This window comes from Monodelphis domestica, chromosome 5, assembly GCF_027887165.1.
Source record: "Monodelphis domestica isolate mMonDom1 chromosome 5, mMonDom1.pri, whole genome shotgun sequence".
NCBI lineage: Eukaryota > Metazoa > Chordata > Mammalia > Didelphimorphia > Didelphidae > Monodelphis > Monodelphis domestica.
The window spans coordinates 253,143,996-253,162,731 of record NC_077231.1 but is presented as its reverse complement, the minus strand read 5'-3'; the positions used below and the strand labels follow the sequence as shown (position 1 = coordinate 253,162,731).

General features: G+C 36.1%; 1 protein-coding gene across 2 annotated transcripts in view; it reads right to left on the bottom strand.

Annotated features, from left to right (window-relative positions):
• Positions 1-2,497: 2,497 nt before the first annotated feature.
• Positions 2,498-18,736, bottom strand: part of KIF5B (kinesin family member 5B) — a 70,647-nt gene continuing 54,408 nt past the window's right edge. For both annotated transcript variants that reach the window (XM_007504779.3, XM_007504780.3), the window contains exons 17-26: positions 16,792-16,909; positions 15,960-16,021; positions 15,757-15,866; positions 14,860-14,961; positions 13,810-13,870; positions 13,658-13,729; positions 13,427-13,531; positions 12,261-12,477; positions 9,045-9,177; positions 2,498-5,049 (exon numbers count right to left, since the gene is read on the bottom strand). In XM_007504779.3, coding sequence (XP_007504841.1) covers positions 5,043-5,049; positions 9,045-9,177; positions 12,261-12,477; positions 13,427-13,531; positions 13,658-13,729; positions 13,810-13,870; positions 14,860-14,961; positions 15,757-15,866; positions 15,960-16,021; positions 16,792-16,909 — 987 coding nt within the window. In that variant the 3' untranslated portion in view covers positions 2,498-5,042. The remainder of the gene's footprint in view (positions 5,050-9,044; positions 9,178-12,260; positions 12,478-13,426; positions 13,532-13,657; positions 13,730-13,809; positions 13,871-14,859; positions 14,962-15,756; positions 15,867-15,959; positions 16,022-16,791; positions 16,910-18,736) is intronic.

Sequence of the window (18,736 nt, the reverse complement as noted above, 5' to 3'; positions counted from 1 at the left end):
TTTGGATGAAGCTGAGTTTCCTAATCTGCAAAATGAGAGATATTTTATATCTTCTTGGGTCCTTTCCAGTTCTGTCATTTCAGTATTATTTTTATTGGCTCATCCTGCCCCCCACTATTAAGTATGCATACTTACCAATTTTAGATCAGCATGGAGTAGATATGGAGCCAGGAAGAGCCGAGATCAAGTTCTGCTTCTGACAGACACATCATTGGCTGTGACCCTGGGCAAGTTGTACAACTTCTCAGGGTGCTAGATATTCCTCTAAGACTTAAACTTATGAACAGTTGCTTATCTGCACTGGTTGAGGGAATGGAGAACCAGTTCTCTACTACATCTGAAATCACAGGTCTTGACCAAAAATGTTTTGAGTGATACCTGTATACTCAGTGGAATTGCTTGTCAGCTCTGGGAGTGAGGGGGGGGGGGGAGGGCGGGGAAGGAAGAGGGGCAAGAGAGAACACGAATCATGTAACTTTGTAAATCTTATTGGATTTGTTATTGGAATAAAGATGAAATTAAAAAAAAATAATGCAATTTGACTGGAACATGATGCACAAATGGGATCAGCTAATTGTCTTGACACTCAAAACTTGAAAGCTTAATGTCACTAGATAAAGAAGCATATAAATAGTATATACAAGTACTTCACATAAAAGTGGATCTTTAAGCACAGTATATAAAGTATAACTAAAAGTTATTGGAAGATAATAGACTATTTGACCTTTCCCATTTACTATTTCATGATTATTCTTCTTTCTCTGAGCACTCTAGGTCACATCAGATCATAGCCTTAGCAAAAAGATGCCAAACATTTAAGAATAACCCAATTTTATTTCATTCATGACTACCTCCTTTTATCCAATAATTATGGTTGGACTGTGTGGGGAGGCGGGATGCTCAAGTGAATCTTGCTGGCGATTATGTATGAGCTTTTCTAGAATAATAGCAGCTGGCATTTATAGACCACTTACGATGTGCTAAGAACCACACAAAACACTTTACAAGTATCTCAGTGGATCCTCATGACAACTCTGTGAGGAAGGTGCTATTCTTCTTTTCATTTTACAGATGAGGAAACCAGGACAAATTAAAACTTGCCCAGGGTCACACAGCTAAGGGCCCGTGGAAGAATTTGAACTCAGGACTTCCTGGAGTTCAGTCTGCCATTCTATCTACTGCATTACCAGCTGCCACGCAGCTTCCAATCCTACTTCTACAAGAACCTAAAAGGGATTTTGTTGATTACTATTCTAGAACTGGGAGTCTGAACCTTCCTAATCACATGTACTTAAACAATTTGATGGGTCAGATTTTCCATGGCCTGTGAACTTTTTCTTAAACAGGTTAACCCCTGGTCTACGGTTCTATTAATTATAGTCCAACATAACTGGTTTCCTTTGCAATCTCATTTAAGCATTTAAAAAAATTATTCCATGAGACATGGCTAAGTACTCTTGCTCTGGAAAGGGAAGAACTCCTGCTCTTCTTCTTTGTTGCTCTAGTCAGCAGGTCATGGCCAACTAGACACAAACTGCCCATCATTACATACATACAAAGTCAAAGTTTGGGCAATTTATATGCACAAAGCCTGTTAATTTCTTCATCCTTTTATCATTTGATAGTTTAGTCGATTTTTGCTGTAGTGTTTACCCCTTACCATTTCTCTCCCTATATTCCACTTCATCATTTGAATTAGCTGTCAGCTTGGGCTAATATTAAAGGGAGTTATACTAATAACCCATGTTTATAAAGCACTTTACAGTTTACCAAATGTTCTGATATGCAATCTATTTAGGTTGGTTTTTTTTTCCATGAAACCTTTGGAAAAGTTATTTTATGAGCAGTTCACTTAGAAATCTGGGAATAGTTTACTCTCTCAATATGCAAATTTAGAAAATTCTTAACTTTTTATCCAACACTACCTTAACTGTATCCACTTACCTTTATAACTTGCTTTGCAATGGAAAATATAGCATGACGGTTTTGATGCCTGATTTAGGGAAAGCCATAACTATGTTTCCATATGGTTTTCAACAATGAGTATCTGATACATAAAATAAACATTTTTATTCTTTTTGTCACTATCCATTTCTCAAGGTAAAGACAAGATAATTTAGAGGAGGAAACCAAGTTTCTCTCTCAAAATGTGGTTTTCCTCTTGGATTTCTATGTCCATTCATGATCTGAAAAATAAATATTCAAGCCACATTCAAACCTGAAACCTAACAAAGGTGTTACGCCCAAATTAACTTTTGTAATGAGAAGTACACTGAAGTGAAATAGGAAAAATTAATAGCATGATTCATTTCTAGCTCATAATTCCTGAGACTAGAGACATTTGCCATCTGCTCCCCATAACTGCTACAATAAGATTTTAGATAGTGAATGTAAAATAGGAGCAATCTGTATACAACTGCCATCCTGTCCATATGAAAAGTAATTTTGCCTTACTAAAACAGGACAAGAATTTCAAGGTTTTAATAAAGTCACTAAATTTCAGTGTTTTGTTCTCTCTTTATTTAAACACAAATACATTTACAGCATGCAGGTTAAATTAAAACTATATGGCGTCTTCCCCAAACCAATTATCTTTGAATGTATCTTCACGCACTGAAATTAAGTCAACGTATTCCACAGGTAGATTCAGACTCTTTTGTCATCTCATGTCAAATTTAGAGTTACACACAGTAGTGAGTCAGTAACCTTAAATTATGCAAATAATTTAATTGATCACCATGAATAAATATTATTCTTTTATTTCACTGAGGTTTTCTTCTAAATCATTTAACGAGACAATTCAGAGGAACATAAAAAATAAATTCCACTCCATAAAAGGAATACTGCAAATTGAAACAGCATTGCATCAGGGTCCTATTAGAGACGGAAAATGTTCATTTACAAACAGTAAATGTTCTGTTCCACTGATCTACCATAGCAGAACCAAAGAGCATTTCCTTTTAAAAATTTTAGATGTAATTCTTGGTAAACTTTGCAAAAAGTTTAAAATTAGAAATTAAAAAGTTATTAAGATATAAAAAGGTAATCTAAATTTTGAGCTACATGCTAGTTACAATTGCACTGTTACACAGCAATGTTCAGCACCGATACCCATGATACTTTACAGGAATGAAACTACCATATACAGACAAGAGAAAAAAAATCTGCTTCATTTATGTATGTTTCCAAGGAAACCAGTATTCAGTCAGAAGTAAAATACAAATGTCTAAGCATATGCATCCGTTAGGCAGGCAATGCTAAAAGTGTTTTCTTTGAGAAAACTCTTGTCTACATCACAATTGCTGCAGGATTTTCTTTCTTAGTAAAATTGCCTATCTTGCTGTACACAAAAATTTCAGCTTGAATTTTGGAGTGCTTCTATTTTGAACAGTCCTAAAAGCAACAAAAGTGCTTTAAGGGCTACAGACTGTAACCGCCAGGATATCTGGCTGTCAATAAAAAAATAAATAAATAAATTCAACCTTTAAATCAAAATTATTATAAAAAGTGGAAATTACAGTAGTTAAGGAAATAGAAAAATAAGCCAATTAGGGTCTGAAACTTCTGACAATGGCTCCAAATTTCATAATACAAATATTTGTATATAAAACTTTGCTAAAAAGTTATTTTGCCACCAATATCCTAATATAGAACTTCAGAGTTTCTACACTATCTGATGAATAGCTCCCATACTCTGACTTTCCCCTAAATCCTGCTAAAACCCCTAAAAGAAGCAAAGATTTGAAATTTGTTTTCCATATCACTGATATTACTTTCTACATGAAATTGCTGATTCATTTTGATCCTCTGAGGAAGAATTGGAAGTAATAGGTAAAAAGTCTAGAACTAATTACAAAATTATGGACTAAAGCCAACAAAAGAAAACCATTTTATTTCATGAATATGCTAGTGACTCTTGCAAACAAGGCCAAAAAGAAAAGATTCATTTAATATAAAAGGTTTGGAGTAAACATCCCAATATTTCTAGACTAAACCAGAAATAAATTATAGTGTACAACTCAGTGTAGAACAGGCTTAAAACACACCTCAGGGATAGGTGACCAAAATAAACTCATTCCTACTATTTTATGTGCATCAGTGTGTTTTATTTAATTATCTAACTGTTTAAGCTACTTCACATTTTCTCAATTTCCAAAGGCTAAATACAGGTCATTGATATAGTACTGATAATGTCAGAGAATAAGAAATTAAATTTAATTCTAGTTCTTTTTTGCTATGTTAGAGATGATAAATTAACTGTCGGATTTTTGTGCTAGCTAGCAGGCTAACTGGAATGAAGCAGGATATTTTCACCCCCTCAAACTATATTGTATGTAGAATCAGAAACACATAAAAATGTTCCTTTGCCAAACCAACTCTCATGTGTAAACTCAAGTTTACTCATTAATATATAGTATATATCTCAAAATAACCTGGCAACAGGCATTTCATCAGATTAACAGTTAAGCAGCCTTGTTGAAACTGAAATGTCTAGTTATGCAGTTTCAAGATTTCAGTGCCCAAATAATTTTCAGAAGCACACTTTAGAAACTATACAAATAATTTTTAACTCTGATGTCATTTTCAGGAGTCCTTATGTGCTGCCCTGATACATACAGTGGGACACATAGTGTTATAAGTGGTAAAACTCAAAATATGCAATCTAAACTTCAACCGTGTTCCTTGTTTCCCAAAACAAGAAAACACACACAAAAGAAGGTAGGTAACTGAAATGATCTTTTTTTAACCTGTAGAGTACATTCAACTTGGCACAGTGCAGACTAAATTTAAGACATGAAAGACAACTTGTGTCATGAACAGGGCTACACTCTGAAATTACATGTCAATTTTCCAAGACGCCAAAATTGCACTCTAGTTGTGCTGAGAATCAGCAGAATTTGCAAGATGAGTTGGGTGGGAAATAGCTGTACAGGCCAGGTATAATTTATACATTTAAAAAAGTTATAATCCTATAATCCCTGGAGGGGTGAAATTATAAGTCATGGAATGAGGCTCTCTCTCTGCTTGATAACACATCAACTTCAACAGCTGAAAGAGAAAAAAAAGCAAAGAGAAATTAGTATTTAAACTGACAAATAATTCTTGATTTTTTATTGTAACTAAGAAGATAAAATGGTTTTGAAACAGATGATGAAAATTGATCAATAATCAAATACTTTAAAAAACTATAATAACCATTTTACTCTCCAAACTTAAACAAACAAAACCCTCCTTTTATTTAGCACCATTTGGTCAGCCTGGAAAGGGAAACAAATAAGCTAACAAAACCTAAAACCCTTTTAAGTCTCTAGAATCATGATCATTTTAGTTATGTTGGCAGGCATGGCAGAGGGGAAATGAAAAGGTAGAGACAATAGAGAATGTAGAAAGAGCAAATGGGACAGAGAAGAGGGAGGAGAGATGAAGGAAAGAACCGAGGAAGAATGTTACCCACAATTCTATCTGGAGCGGTAGGCCTGCCTACCCAGAGAGGTAAGTACTGACTAAATTTAGCCCCTAGATAGCTGGGCAATAATAGATTCAGCCATAGTGATGATTGTCAGTGAGATTTGGGATTGTTTTTCTTAGAGAAGGGACAAGTCTGAACTATTCCAGTCATACTAGCATTTTAAAGATAAAATGATCTCAGGTTACTCCAAGAAAACTTCTGCACTGTTACTTTACAGCCATTCTTTAGGTTGGTGGGGTCTTTAATATAAAGAACCAACAACAAAATCAATCTAGAAATAATCATTTTAAAATAGCTTCAAGTGCCAATCTATCTAAGTATAGAGAGAGGATTCTATCTCCCTCATGTGGCAAAACTGCTATTACACTGGACTCCATACCACTCAAAACTCAATTTAAGCACAATATTGTCCTCTCCTGTTCACAAGAAGCATTCATCCTGCTTGTATGTGATGTCCACTGTAAGGTCTGTCCGCAAAAACTGACTGGCTGTTTTTTTAGTGCAAGGAATTCTCAGGTTTTCTAAAGAGCAGCCCACACAGGAAGCAAGCAGTCTAAATGAACATGCATCTCATTCAAATTGGGATCAATAAGTAAAGACAAGCAAATATCAGAACTGCTTAAAAATAAAATTCTTTGAATTCTTCCTTCTAGTCAAGCCGATCAAGAGATGCTTCTCTGAGGTCATCTCTGGGCAGATGGGATGGAACCTATGAACTTGTCCAGAGAAGGTTGGCCAAGTGCTTGCTGAATTTCTCTGACCAAAATAACTCAGGGAGTAACCAAAGTGAAATTACATATCTTTAAAACATTCATGGTTTTTTGGGAAAGATTGTGAAGGTATAAGAGGAGGAAATACTGGGTAGGAAGTCAGAAGACAAATAATGATATTGGCTCTGGCAACTAAGTGAATATCATTTAAAACCATTCAACTCTGGGCAAGTTAGTTAACATCTCTAGGCTTTAGTTTTCTCATTTGTAAAGAAGACTAAATATTTTCAAAGATCCTGTCCTAAGGGCAGTGAGGTGGCTCAGTGGGTTGAGAGCCAGGCCGAGAGACAGGAGGTCCCAAGTACTGGCCTCAGATACTACCTAGTTATGTGATCCTGGGCAAGTCACTTAGCCCCATTGCCTAGCCCTTACTGCTTTTCTGCCTGGGAACCGACACAGTATTGATTCTAAGATGGAAGGTAAGGGTTAAAAAAAAAAGATCCTGTCTTAGCTCTAAATTCTTTGACTGATTTTTCTGAACGGGTGAACTTCCATTCCCTTTTGCTTTGTTTCTTACTACAAATCAAAAAATTATTAGGTGTCTACCATGCACACAGCACTGTGCCAGGTTCTGGTGTAACTGCTGCACCCATGGACCACATAGCCTAGTAATGGTTTACATCAAAGAGAAACTATAAGCAAAAATTGTGCAAGTTGAGCATCAAGAGTGCCCATTCTGTCCTATGTCCAAGGGTCCAAGAGGAAAGGCTACAAAGGAAGAGGTATGACTGCAGAATTAGGAAAAGAATCATGGAAGTCCAGCCAGAGCTGTCCCTGAAAGGCTGGGTAGGATTTCCACAGGCAGAGTTGGAAGGGAGCAGAAGTGGTGTAGACCTTGAGAATGGTGTGCACAAAGGCTGCCTGCAGGACAGTGAAGTGTGGATGGGAGAGGGTAAGGAGTTCAGCTTCAGGGAAGTGCAACACAGAGAAGGAAGGTGGAAGAGAAGGCTGGGGGTGGGGTGGGGTGGGGTTGGGGGGAGGGGAGGCACTCTCCATCTTGGAAAGAATTTTGGAAGGGCAAGAGAGATGGATAATTTTCCTCATATACAGTCAGATCCATCATTAGCATAAAGGATGGTTCAAGGGAAAGGGGAATAAAATCGGGAAGGGAGATTAATCAGTTAAGAGGGGACATTCAAATGTGGAAATCAAGTGTCTCTGCTAAAAAACGATATAAAAAGGGGAGACCTAGACCCAGAGTGGATAGAGTATTTTCCACTTAGGGATTCCCCTTGATCTCCTGGCATTCTAACGTCCAGTTAGTGATAGTGAAACAGAATCATTTTCTCTCACTGGGCCAGTTGCCCAAATGCCTTGTAGACAATTGATATATAAAAAACAGTATCTCCTTTACTATAAGAGGGGATATAAACTGGGGATCAGAACAAGGGGTCCCTAACTCTGAGGGATCTAGCTATTCACCCCACAACCCTCTAAGTCCCTCACAAGAGGGAGTCTTCAGGTCTTCCCGCTAACTTACCAGTGCCCTATTTCTATCTAGGTGTTCCCCAAAAGCTGCCTAAGCTGCCTATCTATGACTCTCAGTAGTTGATTAGATTTAGTTCAACAGTTGTCTCCAAAAACAGTTATGATTGAAGTTCACCACAGGGGGCCTGACCCCTGAGGTAAAACCTCAAAGCCAATCTGACAGGATTTTTAGATAATAAACTTTCTGGAAAGCGCTGCAGGTATGGTCAGATTCTACTAGATGTTTTCCTGTCAAATAGAGTATCTCTAAAGAAGATTTAGGGGTTTATTCCTTCTCCACAGTCAGGTTGAGGTAGATGAGCTCCAACCAGCCCTCTTTCCTCCACCATTCCAGACAGGAAGAGCCCAACTTCCTATAGGAAGTCACTACTCTAGCAGTTGTCACTTCCAAACCGTTCCTCCTCTGCCTTCTGCCTGCTAAAATTCTTTCCCTTGATTTCTTACTATGTGCCTTAAAGATAGCCTTCCACTTCTCTTAAATCTTATCCTAGCTCTATCCTTTTCCCATTACACTGCTAAGGTGGAGGCAGCAAGAACACAGGATTATCTGAGGGAGTATGGAGGGGAATTGACATGACCTGACACATGGCTAAATGACTGGGAAAGGCAAATGCCAAAATGGGGATGGGGTTGCAAGAAATGATTAGAAAAGACAGCTTCCCTCTCCAGAGCTATTTAACAAGGTGAGGAAGTCTAAATCTGTGGACAAGTAATTATAAGAAAGTCAGATGACAATAGTTGCCTGAGAGAGGTCTTTAGGAAGAGATCTAGGAGAGATCTAAGGAAAGAAAGATCACTTCTGGGATGATGAGGGAGCATCTGAGGCCTTCAATAACAGACTCTATATTTTTATTTCATAAGTAACTAGTCATTATCAATTGTTTTATGCTGAATTCTTATCAGATTTTTCCATTGTTTTGAATCTTGACTCTGACCCTCCCCTCAAAAGTAACCTATCCTCATTTCAAAGTAGTAAGAGTTGCCAGAATATACTTCAAACATAAAAGTATTACTTCCATTACAAATATACATTTAATTATTGATCTCTCAGTGCAAAGTCTGGTTTTCTAAGTAAAAATTAGTTATTATGTAAGTGTTTAAATAATTTCTATTAGCACATATATGCCTCACTAATAATGAAAATTAGAATTCACTTAGGAATCTTGATTCTAATAAGTCTTCAAAAAAAGTTATTAAAACATTTCAAAATCAGTATCTCAATTAAGTTTCTTTCTTTCTTTTTTTTTAAATTTCCAAATGAGCATGTTAAAAAAAAAAGAAGAAAAAGAAAAAACCTGAAAATACAAATTGCTTACACTTTGTCTTGTCTGCCTCCACCACCACGAACTGCCACTGGCTGGCTATTCTGAGGAAATGCACCTCCCCCACGAATTGCACTTGGATGAGTTGGAGAAGCAGCTGGATGCTGTCCAGGACGAATAGGCTTAGCTATATGAGAATAAAGAATGACTTTAGAATAACATTTATTACAACCATTAATTGTAATTTTTTTCAAGCAACTAAATTAATGTGAATTCTTTCTCCATCAGAAAATATCCCAACAACTCTTCTTAGTAGTCTTTGTGCCTTTTTAAGTTTGAGCTGGGGGAAAAAAAAGGGTTCTACTAATACATCCCAAAGTGTCCCAAATTAAAATAATCAGATGAGTTTTTCCTATCTACCTACACACTACTTAAGATTCTAGAAACAGATTAATATAACTTCAAAATCTATAGCATCAACTTTAGTATTTGAACTCTCACAGATGAAACCCAGAGCTCCTTAGAGGCCCCTGGACTTCTTCAGTTTCTGCTTGCTTCAATGAAATGCAGGTCTATGTAAGGCTTTGGAGCTGGGTAATGATGGAGCAATTTCTTCTAGTCCACACTCTGCCTCACTCCCTTAAACTGGTTGTGCCCTCCTCTGATATATGTTTATATTGTTTTAAGGAATGTATATGTATGGACACAGCCTATTGCCCCCAAAAGGGGCCCTCCTTATGGGGTAGGAACTTTTACTTTTTTTGGTATGTCTAGTGCCTAGCATATAATAGGCTTCATGTAAACTTACTAATTGAATAAATCACGAGATTACTTTAGAGGAGGAATATACACAATTTAGATCTTCTTACTAGTAACGGTGATTATGGGTAGGTTTTTAAGTGACACAGAAGTCAGACTTTCATCAACTGATTACAATAAAAAAGCAATTCATCTTCCTTAGAGATTAGAACATAACTAAACATAATCTAAAATGTTCTGTCACAGAGGTGCTGACCATGCAGTATGTTGCACAAACCAGGTTAAAAATGTAATTATGGGAAATAATTAACAAAATAAATGTAAAACAGAATATTGCATGGTTTCCCAAGTCAATGGGCAGGAGCCTAAGGGGATTCTTATTTATGGCATAGGGGTTGACTTTCTTTGGAATTAACTGCTCTCCTCTACTTTTGAGTAGTTCATCGAAGTTGTAGGACAAGTAATATTGTAAGAAGGGTTCTTTAGAAGGGAAAAAAAAATCCCAACCACTTTCTTTTAGAACACCTGCCAACATCAGCCATGTTGTAGCTAAGGCACTTTCACCCTCCAGGCCTACCTGCCTACTTAATTCTTACCCCCAAGCCATGTGACTTCTTCCCCCCATCTCTGTTGAAATTACTCTTTCAAAAGTGCCTCCTCCCAACAGTTAAATCCAATGTCCTGTTTTCAGGCCTACTATCTCTGATTCAGTGTCTAGCCTCAGTTTTTTTCCTACCTCATTTTCTCTCTGCTAGGTCCTCTCCTTTTTCTGCACTTTAAATGTGGGCATTTTTGGAAGTTGTCTCAAACCCTCTTTTAAATCATTCTGTAACTTAGAGGCAAGAGTCTCCCATTTGTGAGGAGCTACATTTCATTTCCCTAAGAGTAGAGACCATCAGGAAATGGCCTTTGTGTGGTTACAAAATGTTTGTGGGGTGTGATCCCTCTTATTGAAAAAGTATTTATGAGAAGATGAGGAGAGGGTGGAATAGTTAGTTTCTGTATCTGTTTACCTCTTCTAGATGCTTAGAAGGGTCACAAACAGCCCTTCACTATTAATAATAATCCATAACTACTGCAAGCCAGTGCTTCCTTGTCATGTACCCTCAAATATGCTGCTTTTGAATAGCAGATTTACCTTCAGATATAGCTTAAAGCTAATTTATTGATAGCTATAAAAACAAAGCCTTAAGAACTCTTGGCACAAACAGATAAGAAAAATGAACCATAAGAAGTGATGGACTAGGGGGCAGCTGGGTAGCTCAGTGGATTGAGAGCCAGGTCTAGAGACAGGAGGTCCTAGGTTCTGGCCTCAGACACTTCTCAGCTGTGTGACCCTGGGCAAGTCATTTAACCCCCATTGCTAGCCCTTACTGCTCTTCTGCCTTGGAACCAATACACAGTATTGGTAAGGGTTTATTAAAAAAAAAAGAAAAAGAAATGATGGACTAAATGCAAAATAAGACATACGTTTTTAGATATGGCCAATGTGGGAATTTGTTTAGATTGTCTATGCATATTTATTACAAGGATTTTCTTCTGCTCTTTCAATGAAGGGAGAAAAAAAATGCTTGCTAATTGAAAATAATTTTTTAAGCAAAAGAAAAAGCACGATATTATTAATTATTAATTTAGGTTATATTATTATTAATTTTTATTATTAATATTATTAATTATTATTAATAAGGGTGAATGATTAGAAAGAGAGAGCTTAAAAGTTGTACCTGTACCTTCCTATTTTATAAAACCTTAAGGAAGCCCTCCATCAAGTTGGATGGATTCTCAATAGAGGCTTATGCAAGGACTTGGACAAGAATCATATGGCAGGATGGCAGGAAAAGGCATGAATAAGGTTTCAAATTGCTTTGTTATAGGAAATTCCTAAACTGGTGAAATTAAAGATCCAATTTATTGATGATCTATAAAATGTTAGTGGAAAGCATCCCCACCCCCCAAACAAACATAACCCACCAACTAAATATATTTATATTTCACTTAACATTGTTTTTAGAGAATTAGGGATTCAAGGATTAACTAAGCATTTGGCAACATGAACAAAATATTGATTTAACAAATTATTAAAACAGTATTTTTTCATGCTGACAAGCCATTTAATTCCATAGCAAGATAATTCAGATAGAATAAACAAATAGCAAAGCTTGATAACTTAAACATATTCCTATACATATATTTGCATTTGGCTTTACTTTTGGCATACTTTCAAAGTATTTATTTACTTCTAGAATTTCTGGTTCTAGTTTTAGTTTGTAGTTTTCCTACATACTACATATTGCACTCTGACCAAAGACTGTAAGCACAGAGAGATGAGGTTTATATTTTTAAATGGAAAAGTGTTTTGGTTAATATTTTGAAGGTTAAGTAAAAGTCCTAACAATATCTGAGTGTTTAAGCACACATAGCATATCTGTAAACAAATCATTACTTGGATAAATGAAAATTATTTGGTCTAAAAAAAAAAAAGTTAAAAACTCTTCTCCATGCTCTACTAACCAATCTGTGCAGAATGTCCCCTCCTGGCCATGTTCTTTGACCTGACTGCTTCCTTAATCCGATCGACTTCTTGCTGATACCGTTTACGATCCCGAGAGGCATTCTCTTTGGCTTCTTTCAGAGCAGACTCCAAAGCTTTAACTCTCTCAGCTGTAGCTCGAAGTCGTTTTTCCAATTTTGGAAGCTCACAGCGAAGGTCTGCATTATCACGTACCAACTGAGGTTAAGTCAAAGAGAATGCATTATTCTCTTTAGAAAACTAACCGCATTTCAATAAAAGGCATTAAAAAAAAAACACACCACATTACAATTAGGGCAGGGGCACAGCTGAGGATACATGTCTTTTCCATGGAAGCCCTAGCAATGGAGGAGGAAGAAGAACCTTTTGGCTGGGGGATCTGAAGACCTGAGCAGAAATCTCAGCTCTACCATCTACTTGCTGATGACTTTTGGCCTGATGGTGAGATGGCCTGAGCTGCTGCCTGGGACTCATCCTGTGACACCCTGGCTAAGTGCCTTAGCCTCTTGGGGCTTGAGACCACTCTCTTCTCACTGAGCAGGTACTGCATGGCAGTGGGAGGAGTTTCCTCACTGGGCATTCCCTATATTAATGACATTACAGGTTAGATTTAAAGAAAAAAGCTAGCAAAAATTATTTTAATTGACAGAACTCTTAGATATACAAGTTATGTTTGCTTTCTTACACTATCTTATTCAGTTCATACGTTTACCGAGAAACTAAATCTTCTGTGAATAATCCTAGCAAAACTGCAAAGATTGCTTTTTCTGATCAGGAAACTAGAGGTTGAAGATGGGAAGGGAAACTGAGAATGGAGGAAATCCACCAGGATTCACTAATCCTCAAGATCCTGCAGAAGACATGGAGTTTTACATGGTTTCACTGGCCTTGTCTCAGGGAAGGAGACTCCTAATAAAAAATCATTATCCATCATTGTCCCCATCAATCCTCAAATCTAAGGTTCTAGGGAGTGTTTTTATAATGTCTCTATTCTGTAATTAGTAGAAAGGCTCAGGATCTGAAAATATCTGTCAATGAATTATAGATAGCAAGGACTGGAAAGCCTTTGAATGACAGGCAAAATTATAAAAGCCAGCCTTCCAAAGAATTGGCATTCCTACAGGTCATGTTGCCTCCATTTTATTACCTGTTTGTGCACTTTAGTGAGCTGCTCAAGATTATTCTCAAGAAAGGAGATCTTCTGCTTTTGAGCAGCACTCCCTCCCGTATCATCAGAATCAATCTCTGCACTCTGAGGACAAAAATGATTTAAGCATATTTAGTTATTTAATAAAACTAAGATAAACTAAAAGCATAAGAGTGAAATTTATAGATAAAATTAAAAGCCATTAGCAGAATCTCAAAGGTGTTAAATTACCTTTTTAACTCTAGTGGCCAGGTCTTGAACAAAGAGCTTCCGAAGGTTGTGTAAAGTCTGGAGTTCTTTTGCCTTGAATGTAAAACATTTTTATAACTTAATATTTCATACTTTGGGAAGGGGAAAAACCAAAAATTTAAAAATTCTCTTACCACAGTCTCTTCTAAACCCTTCAGGTCTTGCCTAGCTTGTTCTCGCCTGTCTTGCATAACACTAAAAATATCAAATTAAAAAATATATATTTACATGTAGATATGCATGTACACGTGTCAATTTAATCTTTTGCCTCAACAAAATCTGGTTTTATGTAATAGGGTGAGAGAAAAAAATCTTTTATTTAATAAAAGCAAGACTGTTGAGTGAATAAGAAATTTAGGCTGAAAATCTTCCATTTTGACATTATAATTTTGTTTGGAGCCCAAGACTCCTATGGGGTAAAATTATTTGATTGAAGTGGTAACCAAAAAGAACCAATAAAAGGCATCGATTTAAGTGTTCTTAAATCAAAACAATGGTTGTAGAATGAGTTAGTTAACTAGGAATTAAACAGATATTAAATTATCAGAGAATAAGCTATGTTTTGCATTAAAACATAAATCATTTATTTTTTGATGCATCAGAAGGCGCTATATGCTCTAACATGCCTTAGAATATTTATTGTAACTAGTCATAGTTGTATGTAGTATAGATACATGAGATACGAGTGACTAGGCTTAGTCCTGCCATTATGACCCACTCTAGAAGATGATGCTTTTAAAATAAACCTCCGATATCAGCTAGTCTGTTCTCTTTTTTATAAGGAAGAGGAACAAGAACACTGTAGGGTTAGTTATGAGAGTTTTCTAGATCACAGACTGTTACTTCCAAAGGGACCTGGTTGACTTAAAGAATAATCAAGCACTAACTATATCTGTTACCTAGTGAATTCTTAAGTAAACAAAAACACTTCTCCTTAATGATTCATGTCTGGCAGCAATCAACTAACCTAATGGCACCTGCAGGGGGTAAGTCCATATTGCTTATTAGTTGAACGTATTAGTTAAGTAAAATAATTACTGTTATTTTTAACATCTAAGAGAAGTTCCATTTGCCTAGGGTCAGGTGGACTTCATTTTCCTGTAGCCTGTATATATTGAGTCCAGCTTCAATTCATTACTCCAATTCCTTCTCATATTTTAGGCTTTGTTAAAATTTGTACTCACGTAAGTTCATGTAGTTTCCTGCTTTTTTCTTGATCTGTAGCTTTCAACTTCTCATGTTCAACTCTCAGGCGTTCCTGCTCTAGCATCATTTTCTGATTCTGGCTATTAAAAAAAGATATAAGTAATATTACCATTTGATAAAATATATTAAAATAGACTCATAAAAGTATTAAGGCTTTTCAAAGTTTCATAGTTTTTACAGTCAAGTTTTTCCTAATATTGTTTTCCTCTTTTACTATGTGGCTATATATTTTAAAAAGTCAAATATTATTATTCATATAGTCTACCTTTTTGGCACAAATCTCATATTGTTTTTACACCCAGATACGCATAAAAGGTAATATATAAGTAAGGACAATAGTTCCCACACACTTTACTGCTGCTTGTTTGGATTCAAATAATTATTTTACTTACATTGTCCCAGGATTTTTCTAAGGAAATTCTACCACCACATTTAAAAATTTTTAAAAACTTTAAAGTTTCAAAAAATTTCACTCAGAACTTTCTTTCTTTTAAACCTATACCCTCTGTCTTACAATCAATATTGGTATCAAGCAGAAGAGTGTCAAGGGCTATGCAAGTGGGGTCAAGTGACCGGGGGGGGGGGGGGGGGGGGGGAGAAAAACGGGGACCAGACAGTCACAGAGTTAGAAAGTATCCGAGTTCAGATTTGAGAGCTTATGGTATTTCAAAACAAATTATTTTTCAGAAAAACATCTTGCCTGCAATTTTGATTTCTGCATTTGTATAAAGTTTCAAAATTCAAAGAAAAAGCTATGCTAAAAATAACTATATATCTAAAAATTATTCTACTTTCCTCATTTAATCTCTCTACTTTTTAGAAATTAATTTTGAATATATAAGCAACTATATTAAAAACAATAATCAAACACTTACTCTTGAAGATCAGTGATTAGTTTTTCTTTTGCATCGACTTCATCTCTCAGACTACTAATTTGTTTTTGATGAGTCTCTCTATGGCTTTGTATCTGTTGCTCAACAGCTTGCTAAAATAGTGGTTTTTAAAAAAAACAAAAAATTGGTCAACAATAAATATTGATGCATTAAAAATCAAGATTACAAGATAAAAATAAACTTACTTTAACTTCATTTGCAGTCTGAACCTTATTTAGATGCTCCTTTTCCATTTCATGGACTTTCTCTGGTCAGAGGAAAGGAAAACAATGGGAAGTTTCTAATATAGATTACAGACAATGTATATTTTTCTGTGAAAATAATTTAGTCCACCCCAAAAGCTTCTCAATTATTCACAGTCTAAATTACAAATCTTGCCCCAAAGACATTAATTTTTAAATTTCTGCTTATAACCACAATCTCTGTTGATATATTGAATTCCTTAATTTATTTTTACTTTACATAGAAAGTCTCTTGAAATTCAAACACTTAGCTCCTTTCCCGGTCCTAGCAAGGCTGAAAAAGGACAGACAATTCTATTTAGGCTGATGATGCTTCCTATCAGACTGAGAATTATTTATTTTAAAATGCAGCCGTAGGTTATAGGGAAAAGGAACACTATAATTCCTTATGACCCAAGTGTTCAATGCAACTTCTTTACTAAGTTTGAAGTAAATTCCCAGATTAGTTATACATCTATTAAAATGTAATTTCAAAAAAAACAAGTCTCCATCTCTACTACCTTCCATTAATGTAATTAAAAGTTGACTGAAAGGAAGAATTAGCATGGATGGTTTCTAAAAAGCCAGTGATACAAGAATCAAAATCACTAACCTGGCTTTGCTGCTTAGATAAATAAAGGAAGTTCAAGACTGGGTAGCCAAAATTCAAAGGGTGCTGAGCAAGTGAAACTTCTGGGACCTCAGTTTGTTGGCATGAAGGGAATAGCCTCAAAATACATATGTATAATCCAAAATGAAAGAAATATATCCACGGGATAACAAGGAATTAACATACCTTGTGCCCGCAGTTGGACTAATTCTTCATTAAGGGAGTCCACAGATTCCTCCAACTGCCTTTTCTTTTGCTCAACATTCTGAAGGTATTCAGTCAAGGACTTGATTTTTGCTTCATGCTTTCAAAGAAAAAACACATTTGAAGAGATTTGAAAAGGGGGGAAAAATCTCAACTATTTTGGTAGTAAAAGAATTTTTAAAAAAATCAGAGTTGGGAGCAGCTAGGTGGCTCAGGCCTGGAGAAGGGAGATCCTAGATTCAAATCTGGCCTCAGATACCCCCTAACTGTGTGATCCTGGCCCAGTCACTTAAATCTTATTGCCTAGTCCTTACCACAATTCTACCTTGGAACCAATACAAAGCATTGCTTCTAAGGCAGAACAAAGGATTAAAAAAAAAGTTCAGGCAATTAGTTAATTAATAACGAGACATGTTTTTGGACATGATAAATCTGGGAATTTGTTTTGCTGGACTAGTCATATTTGTCATTGAGGGCTTCCCCCCCGCCCCCTTCTTCCCTTTTTAAAAAATTGTTCATTATGGGCCAAAGGAACAACAGATAAAAGTTAAAAACAAAAACACAAATGTCTGGCTAACTAAAAAATTACCTAAATTTGAGTCTTAAAGCACTTAGCCAGTGTGCCAACTAGAAAACAATAGTCTTGAAGGCAGGTCAATGGTCATGTTTCTATGTTTTTTCCTACTTCTCCTCACCTTGAGAATATTCCCATATGCCTTACCCATTCCATTCCTAGTAAGTCATCCCACAGTAGAGCATAAATTTTTGACAATAGTTCTGTATCACTGGTTGTTAATTTGTTTACTATGATTCCCATGACCCTTTCTTACCCCTAAGCATTGTTTAATAAGAACATGAAAATGGACACATGAACCCTTTAGCTATTGTGAAGTACTGAAGAAACTCTTGAGCATTAGTAGCAGGTTCTCATCTCAACATCTACCAAAGCAACTACTCCAGACCTTCTCCATAACCCTCAAATACCTTTCCCTGATCTCATTGATGAGCTTGTCACCTCCTTTATTGCAGGGGTTATCAACTTGAATAACTTTAAATCCTTTCCCTCTTTTCCTGTTTCAAAATATGAGGCTGTTCTTCTTGCAAAAACTAGTCCCTTTCTGTGTTCTGGATGCCATCTTGAGACCATGCTTCTTCTATTCATCATTTTTGCCTTTTTGTATCAGAATGAAAGGACTTCAGAGTTGAACAGAACCCATTCCAGAGATAAGATTCCCCTCCTCACCATACTACAGGATATATTCAATCTCTATATGGAGATCACCAATAGGGGAAAAACTACTGCCTCCCAAAGCAGCCCATTTCACTTCTGTACAACTGAATTATTAGGAAACTTTTTCTGATATCAAGTCTAAATGTGCCTCTACAACCTTTCCCTGCTGCTCCTAGTTGTACTCTTTGGGATCAAGTAGATGACAGCTCTTCAACCGAAGGCATTCCCGTAAATAGTACCAAGTGCTTCAGATGATCCTGATACAGTATGAATGCCTTTTGCTAAATGCCACTCAGCTTATCAATGGCATTCCTATACTGTGGCATCTGGAACTGAACATGCTATTCTGGATGTGATCAATGCAAAATAAAATGGCTTTATTATCTGTTGCTATTTCTAGTTAGCATACATTTCTTAATAATATATTGAGACTTTTGGTTACCATGTCACAATGTTGATGCACAGTGAGTCTGTTCACTAAAAATCAGAGTTCTTTTATAAAGGATTATTATCTAGCCAATCTTTGTCATCCTATACCTGTGAAGTTGATTTCTTGAAAAAATGTGAATCTTTACACTTATTTATCAAATTTCATCTTATTCAATTAGTCTGTTAAAATCTTTTTTTCAATCTCATTCACTGCTAGTCATTCCTCCCATTTTCATGTTAGCTGCAGATGTGATAAACATATCACAT